The 14,048-nt window shown below is 44.4% G+C and overlaps 1 protein-coding gene across 1 annotated transcript in view; it reads right to left on the reverse strand.

Moving 5' to 3' along the window:
• Positions 1 to 3,981: 3,981 nt before the first annotated feature.
• LOC144806428 (uncharacterized) overlaps positions 3,982 to 14,048 on the reverse strand; it is a 369,061-nt gene continuing 358,994 nt past the window's right edge. Inside the window, exon 4 of the mRNA XM_078672796.1 lies at positions 3,982 to 7,081. Coding sequence (XP_078528922.1) covers positions 5,098 to 6,396 — 1,299 coding nt within the window. The 5' untranslated portion in view covers positions 6,397 to 7,081 and the 3' untranslated portion in view covers positions 3,982 to 5,097. The remainder of the gene's footprint in view (positions 7,082 to 14,048) is intronic.

Genomic DNA, 14,048 nt, shown 5'->3' on the forward strand with positions numbered 1-14,048 from the left:
AAGTTGAACCCCGGGAAGACGGAGCTCCTCCTTCCTGGTAGGAGCGCCACCTTCTGGGGGCCACAATTTTGGCCGGCGGAACTTGGTCCTTCTCCCACTCATGTGGCCTCGGTGAAGAGTTTGGGGGTCACAATTGACTCCGGTCTATCCCTTGGGCCGCAGGTGGGGACGGTGGTCTCATCCTGTATCTACCAGCTGCGCAGGATCAGGAAAGTGGCATACCTCCTTACACCTGATGCCCTCCTGCAGGTCATCATGGCCCTCGTCCTCTCCCGCTTAGATTTTTCCAACGCGATCTATCATGGCCTGTCTAAAACATCGGTGGCTAGACTGCAAGTGGTCCAAAATCAAGCGGCGAGACTGGCCTTAGGGATCCCGAAGTGGCAATCTGCCAGGCCCCTCCTTGCCAAACTTCACTGGCTCCCTGTCGCCTCCAGGGCGGCCTTTAAGATCGGCTGCCTCATCTTCAAGGCGTTAGCTGGGCCCTGCCCCGCCTTTGTGAAATCTCTCATTAGATCTTACTGCCCATCCCGCGACCTGAGATCCTCTCATCTTCATCTTTTGACTGTCCCCTCTTACAAGCTCTGTAGATCTGGAGGCCGGAGATTTGCATACCTGGCCCCCAAGCTTTGGAACTCTTTTCCTTTCCTTCTCAGAACTTCTAATTCTTTGACTCTCTTCCGTAAATCTTTAAAAACTTGGCTCTTCCCCCAATCTGGTTAGTCCCTCTGTCCCTCCCACTTCCTACCAGCGCCAGGAAACCCATGGTGTCAGTGCGCTCTACAAGCACCCCTTACAATACAATACAATACAATGGCATCTCCAAAGCATCGTGCTTGCTCCATCTGGCGTCGTTGGACATCAGACAAAAAGGAGGAGCTGGTTCCCTGTTTGCAACAGAACCAGAGTTTCAGTGCAAAAGAGTGAAAGAGAAGGATCCCTGTTGTTGAAGGCAGGGCTGGTTTGAGGCTTCAGTTTTCTACCTGTCATGTGCTGGTAACCTCTGACAGCGCGCGGTCCCTTGAGCCCCTTGGCCTGAATTTTGGCCACCCCCCTTTTCTTTGCTCCAGCGGAAGGGCAGTGCACCGGAGGATCCAAGATTGGCAAAAGGCACTACATCGGGGTACCCATGTTGAAAGGAAAAATAAAATGAAAGAGCAGCCCGAGGGTCCTCTGACACTGAATAAAAAGTGTTGGAGCCTGAGAATGTAGCTGCCAGCAAAGACCTCAGGGAATTCCTTGATCCAGTCTCAATTAGCATTACTAAAAACCCCAACTGGTGGTAATTCTTTTAGGCAGACAGATCTCATTGGGATAAAGGCAGATATGTAGATCACGTTGATGGAACCAACTTATGAGCTGGTCCCCTTTCACCAAGAAATAGATTTTACCAGGGATGACTTTCCCTTGGAAGTCAATCGTGCCCCAGAAATAACCCAGCAACTCAATAGTCACCCCACCTTGACATTTTGGTCTAATGTTTGGCTTCAACAGGGTGACTTTGCCCAGCAGATTATGCTCATAAAATGTTTTTGGGAATAGAGTTATCTTGGCCCCAGAATTGAAGAGCATGCTCATTGGAGCAACATTGATCCAAACTAGCTCCTGAGGGCCATCACTAGCATTCCCTTTGAATGGGAGAATATTGACTCCTTCTCAATCGTCTTCATAAAGATCAACTTCCCTGACGTTTTTATGCTCGTTGCCCGTTCTGCAGCTCTTTAAGACGTGACCTTTTCTCTCACAAGTTTTGCACATGGCCTTCCAGCTTAGGCAGTCTTTAACCTGTTTACTGCGGCGTGAATTTCACAGCGGTGCGTGCATATTAATGATTGGGCGTAGTTCAAACGGCCCCCGGCCATCCTCTGCACATGCTCACTGTGTCGTTGGATGGCCGGGGGACGTCTGACGCACACAACGGGTTAAATTTGGCCATATGGCCGGAGTTGCCACACCTGAAGCACTTCCCTTGAAAGTTCTTTGTGTTAAAGGGCTTTGAAGTGGTGCTCGATTTGGGTTTAACAAATCTATCCACCAGCACATTGACATTAATGTTATCACCTGAATTGTCTTTGCGTATTTCAACACACGCTTTTAAATGCTCATGACTTTTGGCTATGGTCAGCACTTCTTGAAGTGATGGCGTGTCTTTTTGCCAGAGGGCGTGTCTCGTTTTGTCGAGGGGACAGCCCAACATAAACTGATCTCTTAAGCGCTCCTCTAAAGCTGCACCAACATTGCAAGGTAGTTATGTACTGTTCCACCAACTCATCCTGCCTTTGCATTCTTCTCCCGAAGTGATATCGTTCAAGGACAGTACTCACTTTGGGGAGGTAGTACAAGGAAGTACCACAGACACAAGCATAATGTGTGAAAACCTTCTTCCACTTCAGCCACGAGAGAGGAGGAACTCCTGGAGATGTCAAAAAGAAGGGAGGGGCTTTGACATTTTGCATTATGTATGTACTATGGGCCTTATTTATGAGAAGTGACGCATCGCTGGTGAAAGTGGCGATGCATCACTTCTCAGTGCGCCCTCCTTGTGACATGATTGATACGACATATTTACTGTATGACGCATCATGTCGCAAAGAGTTACAGATACGTCAGTATTTCTGACGTATCTGTATGGCGCAAAAGTGACGCATTGCTGGAGTGTGTCACAAAAGTGACGCAACTCCAGCAATGTTTCACTTCGTAAATATGCCGCAACATTGCACATCTTTAACGCCACTGGTGCATCACAAAAAGTGGCGCACCGGTGGTGCAAAAGTGATGAAGAGGCTCATAAAAGACCCCCTCTGTTTTGACCTAGTTACTACTTAAGGGTGATCTTCAGTGATCTGCTTACAGTGCGCAATATCCACAAATATTATAAGCTGTGCGCATCAGCGAAATTGCGTGAAACTTCAGCAGTTAAAATTTAGGCCAACAGTCCCAAAACTTTATTTGCTGTGGGCATCAGCGGAACCATCAGCCCGATTACTGATGGCACATATTTATGCAGGGAGGAGTCACTTTAGTCTGGTGCTCAATTACATGTGTAGATGTGAGTCTGGTGGTGCCAGAAAACTGAAATGCACATATTTGTTTACATACAATTTCATGTATATCTGATTCATTATTCCTATTACAGCGCCTTCTACCTTGAGAAGGCCCATCCTAGACCAGTATGTGGACAAAACCCATGCCGACGAATCAAGGACAAAGGGATTGGGACATGGTCTAGGGACACTAACAACAAATCCTACATCAAACCTCACGTTTAACTGATGGAGCGCTATGAGCGACCTGAAGCGTAATACTGAGAAAAAGTAACCTGGAGAATTGCTGCAAATTCAAGTAAATTAAAAAAAACTAATAAAGAACTACATAATCACAACTGTGTGACCCGGAAGGCGATTATTTCTCAACATAGCCCTTCTTTGCGATCACCTTACAGTGCTCAAATTATCATCCGCGCTAGAAGAAATGGGAGTCTGGGGTGTCTCGTCACAGAAGCTCATTTACATACAAAGGGGGTGACAGCCTGTTCACAACGCACAGCACAACTTGTTTACGTACAATGCTTGTACACAGAACAGGGTAAAGTCATGGTTTTTTTTCATTTTCTTTAATATATCCTGCACCTCGCTCTCTTCTTCTCTTTCTCTCATTTTATCATAAATTACTCAATTTCACTATTGCTTTATCAGCACGGCAAAAGTCGGGGGTGGGGGGGTAGCCACAGTTTAAGGGGTCCCCCCACTATTATCTAGAAACGGGACTCAGTTTCACCTAGATCCTTAGTTTGCAACTGGTAATTGTTACTTTGTACCCCAGCACTGCAGACACAGGCCTCTGAGTGTTTGTGTGAGTGGTGCAAGAGAGGAACAGAGAACTTGACAAAATTAGCCCTTCTATTGCTTAATATATTGTAAATGTGAAACAGTTTGGGGCTTAGGGGCTGGATAAAGAATACCGTCAGGAAACAAACGCAAATTAAAAGTACATTTTATTTATTCGCTGAAAACTGTTTAAAAATGTAATTTCCAAGTTCCACATCTCTGTTTAAAAATATTTACACTTTCAGTCAATTCAGAGTTTAGTTACAAACTGATAGTGGGAAAAACATATGATGTATAAAAACTATAACCGAAAAATTATTTTTACATTATTTTATATTTCTTGTTTTGAAACTGAGTCTGCTGCTTACAGTGGCTCAATTCTGGTAAAAAGTAGAGTTTGGCGAGTCACAAAATGAATAGGGAGAGCCAAGTCGGAGAGGAGCCACGGGTCGCACTTAGTAATAAGGCCTGAGTCACGGGCTGATCCATCAACCGATAACAGTGTGTAAAAGATGCAGCAAACGTTACTTAAAAACAAGGTATGTGCTCTTTTCTACCTGAAAATAGGTTATTTCTTGAACACCTGTGCTTCGCTTTAGTTCATTACATATACTGCAGTGGCATTTGTTAATAGTAATACCTACATTTTACCAATGAAGCTTCCATCTCCAGAGCTCTGACAACATGTCCACTCTGGGTATGTTGGGTTTATGCGTTTTATCACTAATCCGACAAGTTAGCTGAAAATACCCCTGTTAGTCCCAGTATTGTTCAGTGTTGCTTTTACAGGTAGTGTGGTCAGGTGCGATTGAATGTTTTTCTTTGTATCTCTTCTTCACCAACTAAAAATCAAGAATTTTTCTTTTCTTTTAATACACATTGTGCTTGTCTCCCACTGTGTATCCTGGTACATCATGTCACTTTTCTATGTGTACGGAAGTGAACAATCACTGGAAACAAACAATTTTATAATTCTGCAAATGCTGTTATCTGTTTTTCTTCTTTACTGCTAGTCAGGTCTTGTATCAACTGGTATTTCAAAGTCCCACATAATTTGAATTTTATCTTTTTCCGTAATTCATTCCTCTCACAATAACTGCACTGTTCTGCTCTTGTCTATGTCCTCAGATGGGTCAATATTATTTTTGATGTTCTTAAATTCTTTTCGGAATCTCTGCATCTCTAGCATTATTTCCATGTGAGTTAAATGAAGGAGTGTATTCACTGAGGGCTGTGTGGGATCGAAAATTGACAAAAGCCCTTCTCACTTTCATTGCCATTCTATGTTTTCCCCCTGTGTGTGTGTTCGCTGATGACTTTGAAGGTGTGATAACCGACTAAAGCACTTTGCACATTCACTGCACTTGAATGGTTTTTCCCCTGTGTGTGTTCGATTATGACGTTGAAGGTCTGATAACTGGCTAAAGCACTTTGCACATTCACTGCACTTGAATGGTTTTTCCCCTGTGTGTGTTCGATTATGACGTTGAAGGTCTGATAACTGGCTAAAGCACTTTGCACATTCACTGCACTTGAATGGCTTTTCCCCTGTGTGTGTTCGCTGATGTCTTTGAAGGTGTGATAATTGACTAAAGCTCTTCACACATTCACTGCACTTTAATGGTTTTTCCCCTGTGTGAGTTCGATTATGACGTTGAAGGTGTGATAACCGACTAAAGCACTCTGCACATTCACTGCACTTGAATGGTTTTTCCCCTGTGTGTGTTCGCTGATGTCTTTGAAGGTGTGATAACCGACTAAAGCACTTTGCACATTCACTGCACTTGAATGGTTTTTCTCCTGTGTGTATTCGCTGATGACTTTTTAGATGTGATAATCGACTAAAGCACTCTACACATTCACTATACTTGAATGGTTTTTCCCCTGTGTGTGTTCCCTGATGTCTTTGAAGGTGTGATAACCGACTAAAGCACTTTGCACATTCACTGCACTTGAATGGATTTTCTCCTGTGTGAGTTCGCTGATGATACCTTAATGAAGACGAGACGCGAAAACTACTGTCACATTCACTACAATGATAGAGTTTTTCCCCCGTGTGTGTTTGCTGATGTCTTTGAAGGCGTGATAACCGACTAAAGCTCTTCACACATTCACTGCATTTAAAAGGCTTTTCCCCTGTGTGTGTTTGCTGATGACTTTGAAGGTATGATAACTGACTAAAGCACTTTTCACATTCATTGCACTTGAATGGCTTTTCTCCTGCGTGTGTTCGCTGATGTTTTCGAAGGCTTGATAACTCACTAAAGCACTTTGCACATTCACTGCACTTGAATGGTTTTTCCCCTGTGTGTATTCGCTGATGTCTTTGTAGCTCTGATAATCGACTAAAGCACTTTGCACATTCACTGCACTTGAATGGTTTTTGTCCTGTGTACGTGTGCTGATGAAGCTTGAGTAGTGATGACAAACTAAAGCTCGTGCTGCATGTGTAGGATTCTTCTTTCTTGGTTAGTGTCTCTGGGTCGAGTATATATTTGTCTACATCCCATGACTGCATTTCCTGATGGGCCAACATGGCTGATAAAACACTTGTGTTTTTCTCACACATTTAATATGTGTGCGGTATTTCACATGTTTGATTTCTGTTTTAACAATACAATGCAATAGCCACCAAATATTTGCCACACTCCTAATACGTAAAATGTGTCTTTGGAGGCGATTGGGCCTTTAGATTGGATTATGGCTATGCACGCTTGTAGGTAAACATGTATCTTCCTTCTGGACGGTGCAAATTGGGACAGTCTGTTGTATTATAGATAGACAAACTCCTCTTTCCTTTACCCGTCAATTGTCTGGCTCCGCTCTGTTGGTCTCTTCTCTGGTTACTGTGGTTTAGCCAGAAAGAGTTTACAATTCTCCTAGAGCACGGAATGATGGCTTTTCATCATTTTAGAAAACAGAGCACTGTGGTAATCACATCATACCGATCCCATGATCAAAGCTGGTGTTAGGCACTTGTTTATAAAGGAGGCGGTTTGTTATTGTTGTTGCCTTAATTTTCCTAAGGTCATTTCTTCGTCTTGTAGCATGGAGGTGCACAGCTCAGACTCTTACAATCACTGAACTGCCCTTGATACTTCATCCAGGATCTGTCAGTTTGTGTGCAGGTTCCTCTGTCGCCGACTGCGCTGAAGTTTTCCTGAATACTGTAGCTCATTATTTCTGCTATGATTGAAGATTTACAGCATTTGCTTCATTATTGATGGTCATTTCATACATTCAAGGCTTGTTTTCTGTTGGATGTAAAGATATTTAAAATTACTAAATTGAAACATAATGTAATGAGAATTCACAATGTTTAACTGGTTGTAAAAGACATTTCGGGGGAGATTTACCAAATCTCCATGCATTGCAGCGCAGCCCCCCCCCTGCGCGCGAGGCTGCGCTGCGTGGCGCAACAGGAAGGGAACAGGAGAGCACCATATTTTCAAAGATATGGCTCTTTCCTTCCCTTTCCCTTGCGCCGGCACTGATTACAGCGGCACTGCATCAGGCACACACCTTAGCACCAGAGCGCTAGGGTGTGTGTGTGTGAGTCCAGCATCGGTTTTGTACAGGAAGAACACCCTTCCTGTACAAAATTCTATGTCAGACATGAGGGAATGCTTTTCCAAATTTGTATGCGTGTTGCGCAGTGCAGCACGCATGCAAAGTCAGAAAAGGAAGGAGAAATTAAATCATTTCTCCTTTCTTGTGTCTAGTTTAAAAGGGTGCAGTTTTCTCACGCTAAACTCAATCTACTGATTTTGGTAAAATGGGTTTAGCATGAGAAATCTTGGGTGGTTGCACGGGAACGCCCAAGCACCCCCCTTGGCAGGCCCCAATGTGTGAAGTAATGTGAAGCAGTGCTATGCGCTGCTTCACATTACTTTTAAATTATTTCCAGCGCTAAAAAAGTTTAGCGCTGGAAAGTAAATTAGGAAAAAAAGATTTTGCGCTGTTTTGTGCCACTTTTATGCTGCAAATACGGCGCAAAATATTAGTATATCTCCCTCTTCTTCTTTACCGCCTTTAAAAATTAGCAAGAAATATTTCATCTTACACAGATATTTAACTAAAGGTTCTGTTGATCAGGTGATATCTTATTAATGTCTGAAAAGGAGGTGATTTAACAGTGTTCACAGAGTAACTGAGCAAAGTAAGGGCGCTCATGGAGCACCCAAGTGCTCGAGGTATAGCTTAAGATAGACGCACATGGTCAAGATTTCATTTAAACAACAAAAGAGTTTAGAAAAAGAGATGGATCAGGCTGGGCTGCAGAATTTTCAGTAATTCTTCATGAAGTATACAACAAAAGTAACTCCATTCACACACTTCTTCTCGTTTCTTTCCTATTTACTTAAGATCCTCTCAAATACCAACTCCTGTCTTTACTCGCTGTTCATAAGTCACCTTTGACACTTTCAACAGCTCCCTTGGTTCAAGCATTTCTGGTTTCTTCTAACCTGGAAGATTGGAACATTATTGTAGTTTGAGGGGGGTTTCCTATCGCCATAACATCTGTCCATCTCCCTGAAACTAGTGCCGCTTACAGCGCACGGTACTGGCCCTGAAAGACAACTTTAAAAATCAAGTCTTTAGTTCTTACTAAAGTAAATAAAGTTCTGTAATATGCCGCTCCTTCCAGGGCTTTTATGTAAAACAGAGCGAGGGGTTCACTGTAAGGCCCTTCCTTTACATTATAAGCGCAGATAAGGCAAACAAACGTTGATTCATATAATTTAATATTTAACAATATCAGTAATTTAGTACTTATGGAGAACCCATCACAACCAATAATTTACCTGACATATCCACGCAGCAGATGTGGGCATATTACTCTTTTTCCCCCCTTTTCCACCATTACATGGCATCTGGCATGACGTTGTCAGTTTGGGGCCCAGGATGCCACTTTGTGACTGGATGGTCATTTGGCAGAGCGGGAGGAGGTGTCAGTTATCCACAGGTGATGCAGCATTTCTACCTTTCCATATTTCTCGTTTTCTAGTTTATTCATTTCCTGTCCTTCGGTCCCTCTACTGCCCTCTGGCTGCTCACTCACTCTGTAGGGTTCATCAGAAGTCAGATAACGGCCTGATACTCACTAAGTATGGGCGTATTTTGCTAATCTGCGGTCCGTAAATTCATGCAAAATCGCAAAAAAGTCTGCGAATTCGCGGATTTTCCCGCGAAATCGCAGATTTTTGGGCGATTTCCATCAACTCAACTGGAGTACTTTCTACTGGCTAATCAGTAAGTGCTACCTCGTTGGGTAAATGTATAATGCTTTTCCTACACTGCAGCTGCGTAAAGGGCTAGAAGATTTGTCTCCACTGACCATGTGTGCCTGTAACTTTGCCACCGCGCCAAAAGGCGCAGAGGTCCCTTGAGTGAGCTGTCCATCATAGTTGGGAAAGGGCGAGAAGACGTTTGATACCGCTAGTGTGTGGTGCGGGGCTTCTATGCGTGTCAACATGCCTCTTGTGTATAAAGGTTCAGAGAGCGAGCAATGCAGCAGGTGAGGAGAAAGCAGCCTCCTGGTCACAGGAACTACACGGGATTGTGCTTGAGAAACTCACGGATTCAAAGACCTCCCTCGAGTATTACTGCTAATTTTCAACGGCAGATATGGGATTAAAGCACACTTGCCCAGCCTCGACCGTGCTCACTAATGTTTTAGGCTGATTAAAAGTTACTGAATTTGAGCTTCAACTCGGGCACCTGCTTTATTTATATCTGTAAGTGCTTCCTGTTGAGGTTTAATTTTTGTGACAGGAGCTTCGTGCCAGAATGAATCCTGCCCTGTATAGTTATCCACAAAGATGCCACCATTTTGTGCAATACCTCTACTCAACTGGAGTACTTTCTACTGGCTAATCAGTAAGCGCTACCTCGTTGGGTAAATTATAGTGCTTTTCCTACACTGCAGCTGCGTAAAGGGCAAGAAGATTTGTCTCCACTGACCATGTGTGCCTGTAACTTGCCACCGTGCCAAAATGCGCTGAGGTCCCTTGAGTGAGCTGTCCATCATAGTTGGGATTGGGAAAGGGCGGGAAGACGCTTGATACCGCTAGTGTGTGGTACGGGGCTTCTATGCCTGTTCACATGCCTCTTGTGTATAAAGGGTCAGAGAGCAAGCAGCGCAGCAGGTGAGGAGAAAGCAGCCTCCTGGTCACAGGAACGGGGATTGCGCTTGAGAAACTCAGGGACGCAAAGACCTCCCTCAGGTATTACAGCTAATATTCGACGGCAGATATGGGGTTAAAGCACACTTGCCCAGCCTCGACCGTGCTCACTAATGCTTTTGGGCTGATTAAAACGTTACTGAATTTGAGCTTCAACTCGGGCACCTGCTTTATTTATATCTTTAAGTGCTTCCTGTTGAGGTTTAATTTTTGTGACAGGAGCCTTGTGCCAGAATGAATCCTGCCCTGCATAGTTATCCACGAAGATGCCACCGTTTTGTGCAATGCCTCTTCTCAACTGGAGTACTTTCTACTGGCTAATCCAGTAAGTGCTACCTCGTTGGGTAAATGATAGTGCTTTTCCTACACTGCAGCTGCGTAGGGCCAGAAGATTTGTCTCCACTGACCATGTGTCCCTGTAACTTTGCCACAGCGCCAAAAGGCGCCGGGGTCCCTTGAGTGAGCTGTCCATCATAGTTGGGAAAGGGCGGGAAGACGTTTGATACCACTAGTGTGTGGTGCGGGGCTTCTATGCGTGTCAACATGCCATGTGTATAAAGGGTCAAAGAGAGAGCAGGGCAGCAGTTGAGGAGAAAGCAGCCTCCTGGTCACAGGAACGGGGATTGCGCTCGAGAAACTCAGGGATGCAAAGACCTCCCTCGGGTATTAAAGATAATTTTCGATGGCAGATATGGGGTTAAAGCACACTTGCCCAGGCTCGACCGTGCTCACTAATGTTTTGGGCTGATTAAAACGTTACTGAATTTGAGCTTCAACTCGGGCACCTGCTTTATTTATATCTGGAAGTGCTTCCTGTTGAGGTTTAATTTTTGGCCCACAGGAAGCACTTACAGAGTTAAGGCAGGTGCCCGAGTTGAAGCTTACTTTGTAACCATTTTAGAATGGCGCCAGCAAGCACTCTGGCAGCTTGCCGGCGCCATTCTAAAATGGTTACAAAGTTAGCTTCAACTCGAGCACCTGCCTTAACTGTGCTTCCTGTGGGCTAAAAAAAAAAATCCACCCGCTCGCGAATTCGCAAATTTTTCGGCAATTTAACGAGATTCGCGGATTGCAAAATTGCCGAACATTTGCACATTTCGTGAGCGGAGCGGATTTTGTGCCCATACTTAATATTCACAAGGCCGTGGTTCTTACTTCTTCTACAACACTTATTATGGCCTAGTTTGAAGTTTGTCCAACAGATTATTGCCTCAAAACTAGGGGTGGGCGAAGAATTCAGCTCCGCCGGCAGAGCTCGCAAATTTTTGCCCAGAGTGCGGAGTTCCAAAAAACTCCATGAAGTAACGCAGAACTGAGTTTTTTTTCTCAAGCAGTTCTCCAACCGTAAGGTGGTGAGTGCTTGTGAGAAAATATAATGCACTAGACCTCCTCCTGGCGAGATTTCTCATTGCGGTAGGTCGCTGCAGGTCACGACCACTCGAGTGTAGAAATCTGCCACTCTTGTTGATGAAGCTGCCACTCGATTAGAATATCAATTAGAGCGGCAGAAAGCAGCATCGCCCTCTGGCGCAACGCGTAGTGCTGTTCGTGCTGATTTTACAGTGCAGATTAAACTCCTGGCACTACAAATCAGTGAGAGCAGCGCAACTAAACAAACTCTGCCACTAGCGGAAGTCTGCAGAGTGCGGCGGAGTTTCCCTGGCACTTCGTGGAATTCTGCGGAGTAAAACTCTGCAAACGACGCCAAGGCATTATCAAAACGTGACAGATATCCTGCCTGCCTTATTATAATTGCCACAGGATGTAATGCATTCCTAAAGGGGCGGGCAGGATACCTGTCACGTTTGTGTTGGAATAAACCATCATCTGAAATCTAAATCAGGCCTTTGATGTACATTGCGTCCAGTGTGGCTAGCTGGGCTTGACGGATCTTGTGGTTTGTGGGTCTCTCCCTGCTTTGAGGTCATCGCCAGGCAGACCTTCTGTCAGCTGTGCCCTGAGCAGATCTTCCTTCCAGGAAGGGGCTTCCGTCAGCTGCACCTTGTGCAGATCTTCCTTTCTAGGCAGGACTTCTGTCAGCTGTGCCTTGTGCATATCTTCCTTCCAGGCAGGACTTCTGTCAGCTGCGCTTTGTGCAGATCTTCCTTCCAGGCAGGACTTCTGTCAGCTGCGCCTTGTGCAGATCTTCCTTCCAGGTAGGAGTTCTGTCAGCTGCGCCTTGTGCAGATCTTCCTTCCAGGTAGGACTTCTGTCAGCTGCGCCTTGTGCAGATCTTCCTTCCAGGCTGGACTTCTGTCAGTCGTACTTTGTGCAGATCTTCCTTCCAGGCAGGACTTCTGTCAGCTGCACCTTGTGTGAATCTGCTTTCCAGATAACGGCTTATTTCCTCAAGGATCAGTTCAAAGGTCGGGAGAGGTAGAACTGGTCTAGGTCATCTTCTTTATTGCCGTTCAACTGGTCAAGCCACAGAGCTCGCGCTCTGAGACGAAGGATAGTCTGGATTTCTGAGCTCTGTGAAACATTAAGACAGTTCTACGGTATCCAGCACATACTACAAGACTCCAAGAGTCAACGCTACAAGTGCTGCTCCAAGGTTTAATTCAACCAATGTATCTGAACATCCCCTGGCAAATGTCAACTAGAGAATAAACATCCTGCCTGCACCAGCAGAGTGCAGAAAGCTTTTCAAGCGCCTGGAGGTATATGGACTTTCTCTATCTGTCGAAGACGTTAAACCTTGGTACCATCGATCCCCTTCGGATAAGGTCCCCCATTTTGTTATCAGAATGTAACTCATCCTGCGCAGACACAAACCCTCTAGTCCGTATTGCATGAAGCTGGGTGGTTCTCACCCAAAAGAGGGCCCTCCACAAATTTCTGACATTTCTTACACCCCCCGGACAGCTGTGGCAACACACAGACTAACTACACCCCCTCAAGGATCACCATTCCATCTGCCAGGATAAAGACTCAGATCTTTCAACCTTCTCTGTTACCATCTTTGGAACGGCCCGTCTCTGGGATTTGTGGAAGCTCCATACTCAGTGAGCTCAGAGTTGCCTTGTAAAACCATCTCATGAGAGTGGAAGAAAAGAACATTAAGTGACACGCACTGCACAGACATGTAAATAAATCTACCATTATCGTTCCGTGAACCATTGTCCTACTGCTGTTGTTTTGACATGGATGTTTTGCTGTCTATCACAGCAGCTTCTTCATTTAAAATCTTTCTCATCACTTTCTTTTCCATCATACCTATTTACCTATGTACTGTTTCTAACCCTACAACTTCAGACATGTTGTGCTGTCTGTTGCTTCATAAATGGGAAGTAGATTGCTACTGCTGTAGTGTAGTTCCTATATTCCCAATAGGCTCTGTGCATTTGAATAATATTTCCTATAGATTAGATGTAGGACTGAGGTCGACTAGGTCTCTTTCAAATATATTAGATTTAATTGAGAGTGTCAGCTAGCTCAGAGGTCACTAGAAACTTTCTCGAATTCACAAGAAGGGATTAGTTTCTGAAAACCGCATAAACATGACAACTTTGTTTCCCAAGAATAACAAACATATCTCTAGAGTAGCGGAAACAATAGATAAGTATTTCACTCAGTCAATCATTGCATGCTTCGTTTCAACAGAGTTTGTAGAGAAATAGAGAGACGGGCATTTTCAATCAAAAGGTTTATTGAACAGTCTTCTTTCTCATACAAGAGAAGTGAACTGCTACAATCGTTAAGCAGACTGCAAAGTATAATGCGTACAGCGAGAATAGTATTATAAAATAATACTGTAAGAGCATTGTATGGTTTCTAAGCCATATAAAAATACATACATAAATACATAGGCTAAAATACTCAACTGATGCTTCTAAAATACGCCTACCCCGATGTACTTAACCTAAGTCTAGTTCAAGGGAAGAAGTAAGTATTGTGTAGAATAGGTTTAGATTTCTTTGCCAAGAATCTATCGAAGATTTCTCTAGGTTCTAATCAGCTCCATACCTTAGTTAGAATGAAGGAGGTCTGGTATCTCTGTCTCGGGACTCGATTTCCCAACACCCCACAAGGGGAG

Source organism: Lissotriton helveticus (genome assembly GCF_964261635.1).
Source record: "Lissotriton helveticus chromosome 1_1 unlocalized genomic scaffold, aLisHel1.1 SUPER_1_unloc_7, whole genome shotgun sequence".
Taxonomy (NCBI): Eukaryota; Metazoa; Chordata; class Amphibia; order Caudata; family Salamandridae; genus Lissotriton; species Lissotriton helveticus.